At 36.8% G+C, this 21,648-nt stretch overlaps 1 protein-coding gene across 1 annotated transcript in view; it reads left to right on the top strand.

Annotated features, from left to right (window-relative positions):
* Positions 1-1,373: 1,373 nt before the first annotated feature.
* The window catches only part of HTR2C (5-hydroxytryptamine receptor 2C), a 249,260-nt gene continuing 228,985 nt past the window's right edge, over positions 1,374-21,648 (top strand). Inside the window, exons 1-2 of the mRNA XM_054580392.1 lie at positions 1,374-1,387; positions 1,536-1,849. Coding sequence (XP_054436367.1) covers positions 1,374-1,387; positions 1,536-1,849 — 328 coding nt within the window. The remainder of the gene's footprint in view (positions 1,388-1,535; positions 1,850-21,648) is intronic.

Raw genomic sequence — 21,648 nt, 5'->3', positions numbered from 1 at the left:
AGAACGGGGAGGGAGTCAGGACTCCCCGGTTCCTCCTTCCTTCTTTCACCAACGCCTCTTTCTCCAGTCTCTCCTCAAGGCTCTCCCAGCCAGTCTGCACTCAGTCCCCCAGCTCACATGCACAAGCTGTGTGAGGAGTGCACAAAAGGCAGGTTAATTGACTCCCTTCTGCCTGAGTGAGATGGCAGCTGCAGAGTGGGAGGTGCGTTATTACTGGGGCTCCACCGGCCACTGTGTCAGTTCTTTTAACAAAGTTTTCCTCCCCAGTCTGTTCCCAGGCACCAGCCCACCCTGCTGCTACCTCTACCTAGAGATCAATGAGGGTGGCTGCCACTGCAATTTTTGCATTGGCCCTTTAAATGTCTCTTTGCATCCCCAGCCACCTGTCTCTGGCAGAGAGCACCCCTAAGCTTTTCGGGGTTGCGTTTTGTCTGTATTTTCTTGGTTTTACCTGCTGTAGTTTAGGGGTCCCTGTTTGTGATTCAGACCCCATTCTTCTCGGGGGAAGCTAACTGGCTGTTTCAATGTCCCTCTGGTGCTAGTGCCCGTGGGCACCCAGCCCACCCTCTAGAGCCTCCACCGCACCTCTCACCCGTTGGGATGTGTGAGAGTCGAATCCACTGTCCGCAGCTCCAAGGCTCCTCTCCCACTATCGTTCCATTGTTTTCCAGGTGATTACTCCACTATTTAGTCCCAGTTCCAGTTTGGTCTTGGAAGGAGGTCAGCGTGACTCCCATTCACTCCTCTGCCATCTTAATCCCCCCCAGAAGAGTTATTTTAAAATGATGAATATGTGCCATATGTGCCATATTCTTACCTGAAGTTGGTCTGATGGCAACTTAGTTCCTCAGTTTTGGATTTCAAAAGGTGATTTCTAATTCTCTTGTCATTGTACTGGATAAGTCCTTTCATTCTGTTTTCAGTTGTCTTAAAGGATTTCCATAAAAATGAGTATTTTAAAACATAAAGAATAAACCATTATGACAAATGAAGCAATATACTGTGGTTTCAGAATATTTGCATAGAGTAAAAGTTTAAAACATAGGCTCTGAAATTACTGAAACTTGAGTATGGATGCTTCTTCTGCCACTTACTGGCTATATTGACTTCAGAAAGTTACTTAACCTATCTGAACCTGTTTCCTCATCTACATAACGGATATAAATCAGCACTGACCTCATGAGGTTGTTGTATGCAATCAAATGAGATTATAGATATATATTTTGGTAAGCTAAGTGCCTGACTCATAATAAGCACACAATACAAATTATTCTTTGAACAGAAAACATACTGAGGTTTATTATGAGTAAAAATGATGATGATGATGAAGAGCAATTATTTTATATAAGCAATTTAGTATGTTTAAGCAATACATGGTGGTGCAAAAGTAGGTTTACAGTCGTTTGTATGGAAAATAATACATTAATAAACGATAATACAAGAATAAACTGTGTTTCATGTACTCACAACTGTAAACCCAGTTTTGACCCACCCTGTATAATATGTCCCTGATTTTTTTTTTCTCTTATTTTCAGTGTGCACTTAATTGGCCTATTGGTTTGGCAATGCGATATTTCTGTGAGCCCAGTTGCAGCCATAGTAACTGACATTTTCAATACCTCCGATGGTGGACGCTTCAAATTTCCAGACGGGGTACAAAACTGGCCAGCACTTCCAATCGTCATAATAATCATCCTGACAATAGGTGGCAACATTCTCGTTATCATGGCAGTAAGCATGGAAAAGAAACTGCACAATGCCACCAATTACTTCTTAATGTCCCTAGCCATTGCGGATATGCTAGTGGGACTACTTGTCATGCCACTGTCTCTGCTTGCAATTCTTTATGGTAAGTACAGTTTTATTAGTTTTTCAATATCAGATTATGTCATGAATTTGTGTCAGGTATTGCAGTTAAGCACTCATAAAGTTAATTATTTTGTTGGTGTCATCTGGAAAATGAAGAAAAAAGCAAATTGTGTGGTAGAAGAAATTGGATGTGTATTTATTAAATAAACCAGTACCAGACTTCAAAAGGCAAAACAGACATTTACATCTTAATATATTAAGATCATACATAGATACTCTTGCTCAGTATCATCTGTAAACAATGACAGTTGCCTTACAATGGGACAGTGATAGAAACATACTCCTACCCCTATATTTGGAGCAGTACACATACCTAGTACCGTCTCATACAAAAAAAGGTAAAATGGCTCATTACTTTAATAAATATATTTTTAGTAACCTTTTAAAATGTTGGCAAACAAAGTGATTATCACGTAATAAGCTCAATAACACCTATTCTTCATGGAATCTACAATTTATGTTTTTACAAGGAGACATGGAATAACAAATTAATTATTTATATATAAATGCAAGGTCACATTCATTGTCACAATAAAAATTCAGGCAACGAAAGTTCTGATATATTGATTTTAGAGAGGTTTTTAATTTTTCTTTTGATTTTCTGCCATCTCTATGTCCTATTTGTTTTAACTTAAATTCTGTTTCTAGCTAATATGTATAAAGATCAAAATCACTTCTATAAAACTACAAAGAATCTTTATTAGGAAATTTGAGAACCCAGTTTGGGTTTGATTGCTGTTATGTTCATCTCACAAAGAAGTGAAACAGACTCCCTGTTCCCTGGAATATGTGATAGAATTGGACTAGGCAGGAATGATACTGAAAGTGTACCTTGTTCTCAAATCCTAGTAAATAATCTCTCAGGGAACATGAAAATTATTTATTCTGTTCTAAATACAGAGTGATAATAGTTTATCTTAAAAGGCATTTTATAAACACTATTCTCAGAATATCATTTTTTTATCTTTATTGTTTTAACAATGTGTTAACCTCAAAGTGGAAGTATTTTACCAGCTCGTTACCGAATAATGGACCCGTTGCGGGGGCCCAGATACTATTACCGAAACAATGCCCCTTTTCCTAGGGGTCCCTATGTTCCAGGTTATTTGCCCGCCACCCTTAAAAGTTATGGCTTTCAATGGCAGAGTTTGGTAAAAATGAAAGGAACTATCTATTCAAAAGTTATGCAGGTTTTGAGTAATGACTAAATGTCGCTGTTAAATCTCACCATCCCTTTAAAACAACCGCCAACACACATAGTCCTGCCTTTCCCACTTTTGCCCAGTCAGGCCAGTCAGGGGTATTGTCCTTCAGAAGAAAAAGAACAGAAGTCCAGCGCTCAGCTAGGCAGGCCCCTCGCAGTTTCCAGCACTGTCAATTGTGTCACCGGGATCTCCAGTTCTTAATCCAAGCTCACGTGGCACCTTCTCATGGCCCACTAGCAAGAGTCCTTTCTTTCTCCCCTTTCCTTCCGGCATCCTCTTCACATTGTTTCCCCGAGTCTGTGTCCCATTCTCTCTCACACAAGCCCTGTCACCCCTTCCCAGTTATATCCTGCAATAAAGTTTATGCAAACCTTTTTAGTTAGCCTTGTTGAGATGCAAAATAACCATCTTTGCATATGAGGTCTGAAGCTGTCCTGCTGTTATTGGCATGCAAAATGACTCTAGTGGCCCTACGCCCTGTCTCCCATCCCTCAAGGCAGCCTGCCTAGGGTCAGGGTGGGAGAGTATCTTATAATTTTTTTGGACTCCGTAAGTTCTGGACCCTGTTACAAGCTCCGTGAGAATTTTACCACTCTATGGCTTAAAAATTATGTAAGAAAAGGTTATTGAGAATAATGTGCTTTAGAAGGTATATCTTGTCTTTTACTGTCTGCTTCATTTTGCCAGTTTGTCCCTTAAAAATATATGGGTGATCAGCCTGGCAGGTGTGGCTCAGTGGGCCCTACCATCCATCTTACTCAATTCAAGTTAGACTAAGGCAAACATCCTAAGATCCTTTTCTGAAGAGGGTCTTTGCACCTGGATCTCTTAGGCAGGAAGCCTGTGAAGCAGGGAAAGGGGAAAGACAAAGTTCTTTCTCAGTCATTTGTTTCTTAATAACCAAAATACACAGTTTGGGGGCTAGCAGAAACTTTGGTTCCCTTCAACCAAAGTCTGAAATTTCTTGTTTTTCTGGAAACTCAGCCTTTAGGGAAATGACTTAAAAGTGTGCATAGGACTCAAGAAAGCAGTCTTGGAAAAGGAGCTCTTTGGAGATATAAAAGGGTAAAAGAGGAAAAGGAGAGTTGAATATTTTTTAAAATGTACAACAAAGGGAAAAAGAAGCAAGAGGAAAATTTATCACCTTACAGGACCAAAAACTATTCAACATGTAAGATCATCAACCCATCCCACTACAGCCCCCACTGTATCCCAAAAACCCTCAGGTAAAGAAACCATACGTGTCATATGGAAAGAAGAAGGTGCTCTTGAGCTTAGAAAATACCTGCGAAGTGCCAGTCATGTTCATACAAATGCAAAGATGCAAACAATTTTAATCTATACCAAGCTACTACAATAAATTTCAATTTAAAGTTTAAAAAAATAATAAAAAACAAATGACTGCAATAGGTACTCAATAAATATTTACTGAATAAATAAAAATTCATCAAAATAAAAAAGAAAACATGAGAATTTTTTAAAGTATTTAATAAAAAATTCCACCACTTAAAAAAGACCAAGAAGAACACCGTAACAAAATACTTCAAACAAAATGAAATTTCTTTAATAATCATTTGGAGGTATGAAGAAATACTTTGAGGTATAAATCTAAAAACTAAGAAATAAAACAGCCCTAGCTGGTGTGGCTCAGTGGATTGAACACCGGCCTGTGAACCAAAGGGTTGTCAGTTCGATTCCCAGTCAGGGTACATGCCTGGGTTGTAGGCCAGGTCCCCAACAGGGCCTGCACGAAATGCAACCACACATTGATGTTTCTCTCCCTCTCTTCTCCTCTCTAAAAATAAATAAATAAATAAATCTTTAAAAAAAAGAAAGAAAACAGATAAAATATTGGTTAAGTAAAAGATGATGAACCCAAGACAATAAAATAGAAGAAAAATATTAAAATCATATCAGAAACTAGCAATAAATTAAAAGTTCATAAACAACATCAAAACTTAATGAAGAGCATTGAAACAGAACAGTACAACAACAGAGAATGAAGGTGACATAAAGAAAACAGTAAAAACGGTCACAAAGAAAGTGTTTAAGAAGGAAGACAAGCAAAAGGAAATCCAATGTGTGTATAATGAGAATCCTTGAAAAGGAAAACAAATAATGGAAGAAATTAATATTTAAAACTATAATTTAGGAAAGTTTTTCAGAAACAAAAGAGCATCTGAATCCATATAAAGCTAACCCATTACCAGAAATTTGACCTGAAACAATCAACGCTGAGCTATATTTCAGGCATTAGTTTTTTTTACTTAATCAAATTTTTAGAGAGAGGGGAAGGGAGGGAGAAACAGAGGGAGAAAAACATCAGTCATATGCACCCTGACCAGGGACTAAACCCACAACCTAGGCAATATTCCATAACCAGTAATTGAACCTCTGACCCCTTGCTTTGTGGGAAGACACCCAACCAACTGAGCTCTACCAGTCGAAGTGAGACATTAGATTTTTAATATAAATTAAAAATCCTCAGGGATTCCAAGAAAAAAAAAAAGAAGCAGTTTACAAGAACTAGAGAATCAGAATGGCCTCACAATTAACAAAAAATAATGAAGCAAAACAACAGTGAAGCAATATTTTTGTAAAGGTAAATTTTTTGGAAGACATAAGGAAAAAAACCCAAATTTATAAAGATAGAAAGCAGATCACGAGGGCTAAAGTTGAGAGGATGACTCTGGAGGGGTATTTAATCAATATGTCAGTATTATGGAACTGTTCTATATCTTGATTGTGGTGGTGGTATATATGTTTCTCAAAATGTGAGCCATTATAAATTCTAGTATTCAGTTTCAAAAAGGTGAATTTTACTTAATATAAATTAAACCTTAAATTAAAATATAGAAGATATGCTCAAAGTTTGAAACAAAGATTTTATATTCAAATCAGTTTGTCATAAGGCTATAAAATCTTTAATTTTTTAACTCAGAATTCTGAACCCATAAGCTCTTCTTTTTTTAATTTTTAAATCATGTTTATTCTATTACAGTTATCTCAATTTTTACCCCTTTGCCCTCCTCCAACCACGCCCCACCACAGTCAATTCCCACTATGTTACCCATGTCCATGGGTCATTCATTCATGTTCTTTTTCCAGTCCCTTCCCCTTCTTTCCACTATTGTCCTCTTTCCCCATCCCCTCTGGTCACTTCCAGTCTGCTCCATGTTTCCATACCTGTGGTATATTTTGTTCATTAGTTTATTTTGTTGAATAAATTCCACTTATAGGTGGGATCATATGGTATTTGTCTTTCACTGACTGGCTTATTTCACTTAGCTTAATATTCTCCAGTTCCATCCATGTTGTTGCAAAAGGTAGGAGTTCCTTCTTTTTTTTCTTTTCTCTTTTAAATGCAGATTGATTTTATTTAATTTTTTAAATGTCAAAATCTATTATAAAATATTAAAAAATTTAAATCCATTACAAAGTCTCAGCAATTAAAACAACATGACACCAGCACAGAAATAATCAAGTAGATCAATGGAATAAAATGAGTATTCTAGAAACAAACATATATATCTGCCTAACAATGTAATATATGATTAAATTGGAATTTCAAATCAATGGGTAAAATAAGGCTTATTTAACAAATAATGTGCATGGACCACTATTACTTGAAATAAAACAAATATAGAGCCCTATTTCACTCATTATACTCAAAATATTTAGGTGAGTTAAAAATCAATATGTAAAATCTAAGGAGTTTTAAAAGAAAATACGAAATAATATTTTTCTTACCCTGAAGTAAAATATTCAAACCCAGAAGCTATAAAGTAAAATATTGACAATATGAGTATATTAAACACTTAATACCATACAGTAATATAAATATTGAGAAAGTTAAAGGACAAGTAACAGAATAGAAAAGTATTTGCAACACATCTAAAACAGGGTTTATAGTTTTGGGGGTTTTTTAAGAGAAAAAATCTACAAACATTTAATCAAAAAATGGCTAAAGAATACCAAAAAGTCATTTAAAGCTTTTTAAAAATAATAGAAATAGGCAAGAAATATACAGATACAGGTTTAGTCTCAACAAATAATAAAGTAACATTTAAATAACACATTATTGTCACAATCAGATTACAAAGTATTAAAAATATTGGTAATATCAAGTATTGGTGACTGTGAAAGGAACTGGGTATTCATAGACTCTTTTTCTTCATCTTCTATAAGTCTTCCTTAAAAACTGAATAGGGAATGGGATTTAACCAACAGAGAGATAATTGGGAGAACATGAAAAAAGCTGGTGATGAATATTTAATATATTTAATTTCAGAGCTAAAAACAAAAATAAAAGTGGCATAAGGGCAAAAGAGTACTGTTATATGATATGTATTACTTATATGCTCCATAAAATTAGAAACAATGCAACTAAGTATTGGGAAAGATAAAAGGAAAAAGGAAAGTGAAAGTAGGATAATTTTATTGATATTTCTATAATCAAAAGGTAGGAATTAAAGTATATTTAAAAACTGGCAAACCAGAAGGTAATAGATTTAATAAGAAAAGAGAGGTCTAAGAGTATTAAACATGATACAAATAAAATATAATATAAAGTTAACCACTAGAACAAAATTATAAACCTTCCTAAAATCAAAAGATGTGTAATTAACAGAAGAGAAAAAAATCAAGTAGAGGAAGAAACAGGAAAATAAGCCAAGGGGCTTATGTGAAAGACACATTTATGTGAAAGACAAATACCATATGATCTCACCTATAAGTGGAACCTAATCAACAAAACAAACAAGCAAAAAAAATTATAACCAGCAACATTGAAAGAAAAAACAAAATGACAATAAGAAGAGGGAAGACGGGGGCGGGGGGGGGGGGCGGGGGCGGAAGGGGAGGGGACAACAGGAAGAAAAAGGGGAAGTGTCAAATCAGGGAACATGTATAAAGGACCCATGGACAAAGCCAAAATGGGGAAGGATTGAGGGTAGCAGGTGGGGGTGGGTGGGGCAGGGTGCTGCGACCCATGTGGAGTGGTGGTCCCTGACTGGGGGTGATGGGAGATTGAGAAAAGGACAACACAACACAAAGACACAACATAAGACAGTTTAGAGAAAAGCGGGGGCCAGGTGGTACATTGTCCTCTGATGGAGAGACAGTAACAATGAGCATGGTCTCCGCATTTATTTTATGGGGGTGGGTTAGATGAAGCTAAAGGACGTTTCTGCAGCTTCAGGCGAAGATTATTCATTTCCCAGGCTACCTAAATGATAAAACTTTCTTCTGCCAAGGCTGCAGTCACATTCAATTGAAGCTTGTGGTTATCTGTTTCCCAACCCCCGCGGCTTGGGCTGCCGTCACCTGTCAGCTTGCTCTGCCTTACAGGTGCAAGTGGTCAAGTGTGGCCTTGCCAAGCACTTAATCTGGGCTTTGATGCCAGCTGTCACTGTCCTCCACAACAGGGGAACATGGTGGCAGGAAAATGGAAACAAATATACTTAAACAATAAGAAAATAAACAAACAAATAAAATTATTTTTAAAAAAAGAAAACATAGTGTGTTCACCATTATGTCATGATGTAACATGACAGAGTTGAAAACAGTGTTAACAGAATCAATAATAACAAGAAACTGGAGTGAGGGTGACCCTAACTCACTATTTAAAATGAAAGGTTTTCAATTTGACTTACATAAAAAAGATCCAACTATATTCTATATATAAGAGGAACACTTAAAACACAATGATTCATAATGGCTAACAATAAAGGGGTAGACAAAGGTTTATCAAGCAAATGGAAAAAAGAGAGAAACAGTAATTGTGATCTTAATATATGACAAAGTAAATTTAAGGTGGGAAAGGCAGTAAGAGTGAAAAAGAAGGGTGCTTTTTACAACAATAAAAAAGGTACTTATTTGTGGTAAAAACCAAAATTAACAACAAAGATATAGCAATTAAGAATATCTAGGCACCCAACAAAAGAGCAATGTTCTTATAAAGCCAAACTAAAGAACATGGGAGGATACATTTATATGGAGACATTCCACTATAGGGAGATTTTAACACATCATATTCAGTATATGTGATGATTATTATATTATATTACGTTATATTATATACATTTTAAGTAGAAATATAGCCCTGGCTTGGTTGCTCTGTTGGTTGGAGCCTCATCCTATGCACCAAAATGTCACGGACTCGACTTCTAGTCAAGTCACATACCTAGGTTGCAGTTTTAAGCCCTGGTTGGGGTATGTGTGGGAGACTACCAATCAATGTTTCTCTCTCACTCTCTCTTTCTTTCTCTCTCATGTCCTTTTTTTAAAAAAATCAATAAAACATATCCTCAGGTGAGGATTTAAAAATGTATAAATGGAGCATGGGCTGCTGTGGCTCAGTGGATTGAGAGCCGGCCTGTGAACCAAAAGGTTGCTGGTTCTATTCCCAGTCAGGGAACATACCTGGGTTGTGGACCAGGTCCTCAGTTGGGGGTGCACAAGAGAGTACAACCAATTGATGTTTCTCTTGCACATCGATGTTTCTCTCCCTCTTTTTCTCCGAGTCCTTTCTCTCTCTCTAAAAATAAAATATTTTTAAAATGTGTAAATTGATATGTAGATAATCTGTACAGAAGGTATCCAGCCACGTAATATGAAAAACAGAGATATTTATTAAGGAAGATACAAGATAGAAGAAACATTGTACATAGGACAGTGATGCCTCAGTCCCCTTCAAACTAAGCACCTTGGGACTTCACACAGTTCTCCCAATTGCCATCATCTGCCCCATCATATTTTCCTGATTCTCACTGAAGGTCTGAAATCTCTTCCCTTTCAAAGGTGATTTTAGTTTTGGGAAAAGCCAGAAGTCGCAGGGCACCAAATCTGGGCTGTAGGTGGCTGAGTCACCTGGGTAATTTGATGTTTTGCCCAAAAACTCTGCACGAGATATGATGCATGAACAGGTTCAGTGTTGTAATGAAGTTGCCAATCACCCGTTGCCCATAGCTGCGGCCTTCTCAATCATCTAAATAGTTTCCATGGAAGGATGTTTAAGCTTAATACAAAATTTGATGCAAATTCACTGCTCTGCTCTCTCAGCCATTTTGAATGTGACAGCCATCCAGTACACATGCTCACTCAATAGTGTCTACAACCCCCACTGACTAGTACAGTGATGTTGTCATTGTTCACACATGCACATTTCCATCCACGCTCCTTGGCTGCCAGTTTACATTGATGTAATGCCAGCCGTTCTCATTATATTAACAATGGCTGGACTTTTCCCAGAGACGCATCACATTTTCTTCCTCCGTTCATCTGTCAATGGATATTTAGATAGTTTCCACATCTTGGTTACTATGAATAATGCTGCAAGGAACATAGATAGATGTGCTAATATCTCAAGATTCTTATGTCAATTCTTTTGGATAAATATCCAGAAGTGAGATTGCTAGATCATATGATAGTCCTATTTTTAATTTTTGAAGACAGTCCATACTGTTTTCCATAACAGCTTCACCATACTATATTCCCACCCATTGAGTACAAGGGTGCCCTTTTCTCCCCATCCTCGACAGCACATGTTGTTTGTCGATTTACTGATGATAGACAACCTGACATATGTGAGGTGATATCTCTTTGTAGTTTTTATGTACATTTTTTTCTGATGATTAGTGATGTTGATCAACTTTTTATATGTTAATTGGCCATTTGTGTGTCATCTTTATAGAAATTTGTATTTAAGTTCAGTGCCCATTTTTAAATTAGGTTATTCGTTTGATTTTTTTTTTAAATTGAGTTGCAAGAATCCCTTATATATTTTGGAGATTAACCCTTTGTTAGATATATGGTTTGCAAATATTTTCTTCCATTGCCTTTTTGCTTTGTTGATGGTTTCCTTTGCTGGTAGAAGCTTTTTGGTTAATTTTATGTAGTCACACTTTTTTTGCCTGTACATTTGGTATCATATCAATGAAATCATTGCCAAGACCACTGCCATGAATATTATTCATTATTACATTTTCTAGGAGTTTTACAGTATTATGTCTTATATTTAACTGTTAGTTATATACCTTACAACAAGATTTTTTTTCTGGCGTTAGATAAATTGATATTAAAGTTCATTTGGGATGCTTAGAGACCCAACATGTTAGAGGAATAAGTAGAAGGTACACTGACCTCTGCTCAGGACCAATCTGGAATTACAACTAAATTCTAGAGAAATCATCCTGAATAACCAACTGAACACTAGCTGGAGAGAAGCCTTATAACCATGGACAGACAGGAGAAACCACTTCACCACAACGAAACTGGTAGGGAGTACAGAGGAGGCATGACAGGGCTGGCTGGGCTCTCACAGGCGTCAGCTAAAGTGCTAGAGGGATATTTCAGTAGCCAGAAGGGGCCCCCTGAGAAGTATGGAGTCTAAACTTGTCTAAACTCCAAGCTGAGCTTCCTAACCTACAGCACCAGAGCTGGAAAGGAACCCAGGTAACATCCAGGTGTGAAAATAAGGAGGGTTTCTGTCTGCCAGGGAGACATGACTGGAGACTCAGAGAGCCTCTTAAAGGCCAATGCACAAAATTTCATTTGCAGCCAGTTACTCCGGGCTCTGACAGAGGGAGGGCAGAGTGGACTACAGATGTTTGAGGAGAGTCTGGGATTAGTGGTTCTGGGGAGAGAACTGAAGGAACAGTCTCCAGGATCCCTGTGCTGAGTCATTCCCCATACTGAAGAAGCCATCTTTCTTAGGTAGAGCACTACTCTCCAAGTAGCAACAGCCTGAGGGGAAGCAATAGCACCACCCACAAAGTTACTCTGCCCTACCCTGTGGAGCTTAACCCAGGCTGCTGATTAAAGCTTCAGGCTACATCACGGATTAGTTTAACAATTAAGGCAGATCTCTGGGAGTTTTATGAGACTTCAGCTGACTCCCCCAACAGTGCCTGGTGCTGATAAAAGCCAGACTAAGTGTGCAGCCTGGTTCTTTCTGCACACACCCAGGCTCAGCAGAGGGAGCTACACACTGTGGATCACTGATAGCTCCAAACAAGTTCACCAGGGCCACTCACAAGCAGTGTATGACAAAGGCCAACACCAGAGTCTTTGCAGACCTAATACATAGAAACAAATACAAAGAAGAAGCCAAAATGGGAACACAAAGAAACAGACCTCAAATGAAAAAGAGAATTCTCCAGAAGTAGAGCTAGATGAAAGTGAGGCAAGGAATTTATTAGATAGATAGTTTAGAGTAATGATTATAAGGATACTCGATAGCATGAAAAAAGACAGAAACCATGAAAAGGACCAGTCAGAAATAAAGAATGTGTTATCTGAAAGAAATAATTCACTGGAAGAAATAAACCATAGGTTAGATGAAGCAGAGGATCAAATCAGTGATTTGGAAGACAAGGTAGAAGAAAAACTCCCAGGCAGAGAAGCAAAAAGAAAAAAGAATTTAAGAGAATGAGGAGAACTTAAGAAACACTTTGGACAATGAAAACATAACAGCATCTGCATCATGGGAATACCAGAAGGAGAAGAGAGCAAGCAAGGTATCGAGAACCTATTTGAAGAAGTAATGACAGAAAACTTCCGTAATCTAGTAAAGGAAAAAGACACACCAGTCCAGGAAGCTCAGACAATCCCAAAGAAGTTGGATCGAAACAGGCCTACACAGGGACTCATCATAATTAAAATGACAAGACTTAAAGATAAGAAGAGAATTCTAAAAGCACAAGGGAAAAGTTAGACTGGCATCTCATTTCTCAACAAAAACATTTCGGGCCAGAAGGGAGTGGCATGGAATATTAAAGGTGATGAAAAGCAAGGACCTACAACCAAGGCTACTTTACCCAGCAAGGCTATCATTTACCATCAAAGGAGAAATAAGGAAATTTCCAGACCAGAAAAAACTCAAGGAGATTGTTAACACCAAACCAGTACGCAGCAAATGTTAAGGGCTTGCTTTAAAAAGAAGAAAGAGAAAAAGAAAAAGAGAAAAAAACAGAGAAAAAATGTCTAACAATAAAATGGCACTAAATACATATCTATCAATAATCACCTAAAATGTAAATGGCTTAAGTGCTCCAACCATAAAACATACGGTAGCTGAATAGATAAGAAAGCAAGATCCATATATATGCTGCCTTCAAGAGACCCACCTCAGATTGAAAGATACACACAGACTAAAAGTAAAGAGATGGAAAATGATAATTCACGTAAATAGGAAGGAAAAAAAAGCTGGGGTAGCAGTACGTATATCCAACAAACTAAACTTTAAAATGAAGGCTTTAGTAAGAAACAAACAAGAACACAACATAATGATAAAGGGAACAATCCAGTGAGAGGTTATAAGCCTAGTAAATATTTATGGACCAATGTAGGAGCACCTAAATATGTGAAGCAAATCTTGATGGACATAAAGGGAGAAATCGACAGAAATACAGTCATAGTTGGGGATTTTAACACCCCCTTGACTTCAGTGGATAGATCTTTCAAGCAGAAGAAAATCAACAAGGAGACCGTGGCCTTAAACAACACACTAGATCAAATGGCTTCAACTGATATCTTTAGAGCATTTCACCCCAAAGCAGCAGAATATACATACCTTTCAAGTACATATGGAACATTTTCTAGTATAGTCTACTTGCTGGGACACAAAAGAAGTCTAAATAAATTTCAGAAGACTGAAATCATATCAAGCATCTTCTCTGACCACAGTGCTATGAAACTAAAAATCAATCACAGGAAGAAAACTGAAAAGTATGCAAAGATATGAAAGCTAAGTAACATGTTATTAAACAATGAAAGGGCCTGCAATAAGATCAAGGAAGAAATCAAAAGATATCTTGAAACAAATGAAAATGAGGACAAAACAATCCAAAATCTGTGGAACACAAGAAAAGCAATCCTAAGAGGGAAATCCATAGCACTGCAGGCCTATCTCAAAAAAATTAGAACAATCTCCAATAAGCAATCTAACTTCACACTTAAAGGAACTTGAAAAAGAAGAGCAAACAAGCAAAAAGTAAGTAGAAAGGAGGAAATAATAAAAACCAGAGTAGAAATAAATGAAATATATTCTAAAAAAAATACAAAAAAATCAAGGAATCCAAGAGCTGGTTCTTTGAAAAGATACACAAGATTGACAAACCTTTACCCAGACTCATCAAGAAAATTAGAAAAAGGGCCTGGCTGGTGTGGCTCAGTGGATTGAGTGTTGTCTTGCGAACCAATGGACTGCAGGTTCAATTCCCAGTCAGGGCACATGTCTGGGTTTCAGGCTAGGTCCCCAGTGGGGGGGTGTGTGAGAGGCAACCACACATTGATGTTTCTCTCCCTCTCTGTATCCCTCTCTTCCCCTCTCTAAAAAGAAATAAATAAAATCTAAAAAAAATAAGAAAATAAGAAAAAAGACCCAAATAAATAAAATCAGAAATGAAAGAGGATAAATAACAACTGACACCAAAGAAATACAAAGTATTGTAAGAAAATATTATGAGAAACTATATGCTAACAAACTAGACAACTTTGATGAAATGGATAAATTCCTAGAAACATACAGTCTTCCAAAACTAAATCATAGAATCTGAATAAACAGAATACACCTAGTGAAATTGAAGCAGTAATCAAAAACTCCCAACAAACAAATGTCCTGGACCAGATCACTTCACAGGTGAATTTATCAAACATTCTGAGAAAAACTAACACTTGTACTTCTCAAACTATTTCATAAAATTCAATAGGAGGAAAAGCTCCCAAACTCATGTTATAAGGCCAGCATTATCCTAATTCCAAAACCAATAAAGACCTACAAAGAAAGGAAATTAGGGGCCAATACTCCTTTTGAACATAAATGCTAAAATCCTCAACAAAATATTAGCAAATAGAATACAGTAATGCATCAAAAAGATCATACGCCATGGCAAGTGGGATTTATTCTGGGAATGCAAGGTTGGTAAAACATTTGCAAATCAATAAATGTGATTCACCACATATATAAAATGAAGGACAAAAACCACATGATCATATCAATGGATGCAGCAAAAGCATTTGATAAAATCCAACACCCACTTATAATAAAACTCTCAGCCATGTGGGATTAGAAGGAAGATACCTAAACATAATAAAGGCCATATATGTCAAAGCCACTGACAGCATCATAGTCAATGGGCAAAAACTCTCTCAATGTTCCCCTTAAGATCTGGAACAATACAGAGATATCTGCTTTCACCTCTCTTATTCAGCATTGTGCTGGAAGTACTAGCCATAGCAATGAGACAAGAAGAAGAAATAAAAGGTATCCAAATTAGAAAGAAAGAAGTAAAAATGTCTTTATTTGTAGATGACATCATACTGTACATAGAGAACCCCAAGGATTCCACCAAGAAACTACAAGAACTGATAAATGAATTCAGCAAAGTAGCAGGATACAAAAATAATCCAGTAATCAGTTGCATTTTTAAATGCCAATAACAAACTAACAGAAAGGTAAATGAAAAAGTCTATCCTATTCACAAGTTCTTCAAAAAATAAACAACACCTCGGAATAAACCTAACCAAGTATGTAAAAGACCTGTACTTGGAAAATTATGAGACTACTGGAGAAAGTAATTGAAGAAGATACAAATAAGCAGAAGAACATACCTTGTTCATGGATAGGAAGAATTAATATTATTAAAATGTCCATACTACCCAAAGCAATCTATAGATTCAACATAACTCATATCAATATTCCAATGATGTGTTTATCAGAAGTAGAACAAATATTTCAAAATTTTATATGAAACTACAAAAGACCCTGCCATAGTAAGAGTAATCCTGAGAATAAAGAACAAATTTGCAGGAATCACATTACCTAATATCAAATTATACTATAAGGTCATAGTAATCAAAACAGCATTACTGGCATAAGAACAGACACATACATCAATGGAACAAAATAGAGAGCCCAGAAATAAACCCTCATCTTTTTGGTCAATTAATATTTGATAGAGGAAGTAAGCACATGCAATGAGCTAAAGACAATTTATTCAATAAATTGTCTTGGACAAATTGGACAGATACACGAAGAAAAAAGAAACTGGACCACCTTCTTACACCACACACAAGAATAAATTCAAAATAGATCAAAGACTTAAATATTAGATCCCAAACCATGAAAATCCTAGAAGAAAACATAGGCAGCAAATCTTGGACAATGCTTGTAGCACTATTTTATGGAAACACCTCTCCAGGCAAGGGAAAAAGAAAAAATAAGCAAATGGGACTACATCAAACTAAAAAGTTTTTGCACATTAAAGGAAACCATCAATGAAATAAAAGGGCAACCCACAGAATGACAGAACATATTCTCTGATAAATCTGATAAGGGTTTAATATCCAAAAATTTATTTTAAAAAACTTACAAAACTCAACACCTAAAAAACAAACAACCCAATTGAAAAATGGACAAAGGACCTGAATAGACACTTCTCCAAAGAGAACATATAGATGGCCAATAGATATATGAAGAGACACTCAACATCACTAATCATCAAAGAAATGCAAATTAAAACCACTGTGAGATATCACTTCACACCCATCACAATGGCTATCATCAATAAATCCACAAACAATACGTGCTGGCGAGGATGTGGAGAAAAGGGAACACTTTTGCACTGTTGGTGGGAATGCACATTGGTGTAGCCCTATGGAATGCAGTATGGAGATAACTCAAAAAGTGCCCTTATACCAAGTTATCCCACTGCTGGGAGTATATTGGAAGGAACCCAAAATACTAATTCAAAAGAACATAAGCACCCTTGTGTTTATTGTGGTTTTACTTACAATCACCAAACTTGGGAAGCAACCCAAGTGTCCATCAGTAGATGAGTGCATAAAACAAGTATGAAATATTTACACAATGGAATACTACCCAGCTGTAAAAAGAAGAAAATTTTACCCTTTGTGACAGTATGGATGGAAATGGAAAACATTATACTAAGTGAAGTGAGCCAGCCATATGATTTCATTTGTTTGTGGAATCTAATGAAGAAACTGAACTAACAAGGAAAATGTGGACAGACTCAGAGATGAAGGGCAGGTGATAGCTACTGGGGAGAGGTTGAGGGGTGGAGGGATCAAACAAAAAGTAAAAGGGGCTCATGGACATGGACAACAGTGTGCTGATTGCTGTGGGTAGTGCATATAAGCAGACTAGATTGTAATGGTAAAAAAATACATTAAATATTAAATAAAAAATAAAGTTCATTTGGAAAATTTAACATGCAAGAATAGCTTAAAAACTGAAGAATAAAAGCTATGAAAGGGGGCTAGACTTATGATATATTAACACATATTATAAAGTATATGTAATTAAAGGAGTGAATCATTGGACCATACACAGAAAAACAAGGAGTAGAGTAAAAAATCTAAAATAGATTCAAGTACAAATGGATATGCAATAATGATGATAAAAGTGTCATCCCAAATCACTGGGAAATGTTGTTTGCCAACTGTATAGTCATTTTGTAAAAGATGAAATTAGATTTTGCCCCATACTAAATACAATATCTCTAAATGGATCATAAATCTAATTTTAAAAATAAGACCATACAAACACTGGAAGAAAAGAAGGGCTAATTCTTCTATAACCTAGGTGTATGTAAACGATTTTTAGCTATGACTGAAAATTCAGATGTATTGCCATGGCCAGGTGGCTCAGTTGATTCAAGTGCTGTCCCATACACCAAAAGGTGGAGGGTTCAATTGCCAGTCAGAACACATAACTAGACTGTGTGTTTAATCCCCAGGTGTGGTGGATACAGAAGGCAACTGATCTCTCTTTCTCTCCTTCTCTCACTCTCTCTCCAAAAATCAAAAAAGGTGTCCTGACTGGTATGGCTGAGTGTGTTGTGCATCATCTCACAAAGGAAAAGTTATCAGTTCAATTCCTGGTCAGGGCACATGCCTGGGTTGAGGGCCAGGTCCGTGGTCAAGGGCGTGCGAGAGGCAGCTGATCAATGATTTTCTCCCTCTCTTTGTTCTTCCTATCCCCTCTCTCTAAAAAATAAATACATAAAATCTTTTTATTATTTTTTAAGTTGTCTTATTTTATTTTATTTGAAGTGAATTTTTTTAATTTTTTCAAACACATTTCTCTCTGCCTACCCCCCACCACTTTACCCTAAACCCTCCCCCGCTCACTCCCTCAATCCTTCCCCTTTGGTTTTGTCCATGAAACGTTGCTACACATTCCCCAACACTCCATGTCCCTTCCTTTTCCCCCACCCCTCCTCCATCCATCCCTCTTCTCTCTGTTGGTTTCTTATCCTTTCAGTGTTGCTGGTCATATTTTCCTTGCATCTTTATATTGTTGGTTAGGTTCCATTTATAGGTGAGATCATATGGTATTTATCTTTCGCCCCTGGCTTATTTCGCTTAGCATAATGCTCTCCAGTTCCATCCATGCTGTCACGAAGTTTAGTAGCTCTTCTTTTCCGTATACTGCATAGTATTCAATTGTGTAAATGTACCATAGTTTTTTTATCCAATCATCTACTGAAGGACATTTAGGTTGCTTCCAACAATTGGCTATTGTAAATTGTGCTGCTATGAATATTGGCGTGCATAGGTTCTTTTGAATTGGCTTTTTTTGGACACTTAGGGTATAGTCCCAGCAGGGGAATCACTGCATCAAAAGGCAGTTCCACTTTCAGCTTTTTGAGGAAATTCCACACTGCTTTCCACAGTGGCTGCACCAGTCTGCATTCCAACCAGCAGTGTACTACTATTTCCTTTTCTCCACAACCTCGCCAGCACCTGTTGTTTGTGGATCTGTTTATGATGGCCATTCTGACTGGTGTGATGTCGTATCTCATGGTGGTTTAGATCTGCATTTCTCTTATGGCTAGTGATGCTGAGCACCATTTCAAATGTCTCTGGGCCCTCTGTATCTCTTCCTTGGAAATGCATCTGCCCAGATCCTTTGCCCATTTTTTGATTAGATCATTTGTCTTCTTGGAGTGGAGTCATGTGAGTTCTTTATCTATCTTGGAGATCAAACCTCTATCTGATGTATCATTAGTGAATAAATTTTCCAATAGGGTTGGCTCCCTTTTCATTGTGCTGATGTTTTATTTAGCCATGCAGGAGCTTCTTATTTTGATGAGGTCCCACTTGTTTATCCTTTTCTTTATGTCCCTTGCTTTAGGAGATATATGGGTGAAAAAATTGCTACGTGGGATATCTGAGAGTTTCCTGCCAATGTCCTCCTCTAGGACTTTTATGATGTTGCGACTTATATTTAAGTCTTTTATGCATCTCAGTTTCTTTCTGTGTATGGTGTGAGCTGATGATCAACTTTCAAATTTTTGCAAGTAGCCATCCAGTTCTCCCAACACCATTTGTTGAAGAGGCTATTATTGCTCCATTTTATGCTTCTGCCCGCTTTGTCAAATATTTGTTCCCCATAGAGACCTAGGCTTATTTCTGGGCTTTCTATTCTGTTCCACTGGTCTATGCGTCTGTTCTTGTGCCATACCAGATTGTTTTGAGTATAGTGGCTTTGTAATATAGTTTGAGGTCCGGTATTGTGATCCCTCCTACTTTGTTTTTCTTTCTCAAAATTGCTACAGCTATTCAGGGTCATTTATGGTTCTATATAAATTTTTGAAATGTCTATTCCATTTCTGTGAAATATGTCTTTGGTATCTTAATAGGGATTACGTTGAATCTATGAACTGCTTTGGGTAGTATGGACATTTTGATGATATTAATTCTTCCAATCCATGAGCATGATATATGCTTCCATTTATTTGTGTCTTCCTTAATTTCTTTCTTCAATGTTGTATAGTATTCTGTGTACAACTCTTTACCTCTTTGGTTAAATTTATTCCGAGGTACTTTATTTTTCTTCTTACTAAAGCAAATGGTATTTTTTTTATTTCTTCTTCTATTGCATTGCTAGTGTACAAAAATGCCTTTGATCTCTGAATATCGACTTTGTATCCTGCTGTTTTGACAAATTAACTTATTAGGTTGAGTAGTTTTTTGGTGGAGTCTACAGGGTTTTCTATGTACACTATCATGTCATCTGCAAACAATGATAGTTTTACTTCTTCTTTCCTATTTGGATGCCCTTTATTTCTTTTTCTTGTCTGACCACTGTGGCTATGACTTCCAATACGATGTTGAAAAGTAGTGGTTAAAGCGGAAATCCTTATCGTGTTCACAGTCTTAGTAGGAAAGCTTTTTGTTTTGCCCGTAAGTATGATGTTGGCTGTAGGTTTTTCATATATGGCTTTTATTACGTTGAGGAATGCCCCATTTATTCCCATTTTGCTGAGTGTTTTGATCATAAATGGGTGCTGTACATTATCAAATGCTTTTTCTGCGTCTATCGAGACGGTCATGTGGTTTTTGTCTTTTCTTTTATTTATGTGATGTATCACATTTATTGACTTGTGTATATTGAACCATCCCTGAATCCCTGGGATGAATCCCACTTGTTCGTGGTGGATAATCTTTTGAATGTACTGCTGAATGACGTTTACCAATATTTTGTTGAGGATTTTAGCATCTATGTTCATCAGCGAAATTGGCCTGTAGTTTTCTTTCTTTGTAGGGTGTTTATCTGGTTTTGGGATTAGGGTGATGCTGGCCTCAGAAAAAGAGTGTGGGAGTCTTCCCTCTCTTGAATTTTCTTGAGTAGTGTGAGAAGGAGAGAGGTTAACCCTTTCTTAAATATTTTGTAAAATTCTCCTGTGAAACCCTCTGGCCCAGGGCTTTTGTGTGCTGGGAGTTTCTTGATTACTGCTTCGATTTTCCCAGCTGTTATTGGTCTGTTCAAGCTTTCGGTTTCTTCCTCCTTCAGTGTTAGAAGATCATACTTTTCTAAAAATTTGTCCATTTCATCAAGGTTTTCAAATTTCTTGGCATATAATTGTTCATAGTAGTATCTGACGATCCTTTGTGTTTCTGTGGTATCAGTTGTTATTTCTCCTCTTTCATTTCTGATATTATTTATTTGGGTCCTCTCCCTTTTTGTCTTGATGAGTCTGCTTAATGTCTTGTCAATTTTATTTATCTTTTCAAAGAACCAGCTTCTGGATTGGTTGATCCTCTGAACTGTTCTTTTCATCTTTATGTCATTCAGTTCTGCTCTAATCTTCACTATTTCCTTCCTTCTACTTGCTCTGGGATTTATTTGTTGTTGTTTCTCCAATTATTGAAGTTGTAGTATTAGGTCTTTTATTTTAAATGTTTCTATGTTTTGTAGGTAAGCCTGTATTCCTATGAACTTCCCTCTGAGAACTGCCTTTGCTGTGTCCCATAGGTTTTGGACAGTTGTCTGTTCATTTTCATTTGTTTACAGAAATTTTTTGATTTCTTCTGTTATCTCATTATTGACCCATTCATCGTTTAGTAGTCTACTGTTCAGTCTTCATGAATTTGCAAGTTTTTGCAGTTTCTCTTTGAGGTTGATTTCCAGTTTCAAGCCTGTGTGCTCTGAGAAAAGCTTGGTATTATTTCAATTTTCCTGATTTTGCTGAGGCTTGCTTTGTGTCCTCTCATGTGGTCTATCTATGAAAAACTGCCATGAGCATTTGAAAAGAATGTGTATTTT

The sequence above is a fragment of the Pteronotus mesoamericanus genome, unplaced genomic scaffold, assembly GCF_021234165.1.
Source record: "Pteronotus mesoamericanus isolate MK-2021 breed Mesoamerican mustached bat unplaced genomic scaffold, CSHL_Meso_final contig_58, whole genome shotgun sequence".
NCBI lineage: Eukaryota > Metazoa > Chordata > Mammalia > Chiroptera > Mormoopidae > Pteronotus > Pteronotus mesoamericanus.
Note: the sequence above shows the minus strand (reverse complement) of the source record. Positions and strands in the feature narration are given on the sequence as shown.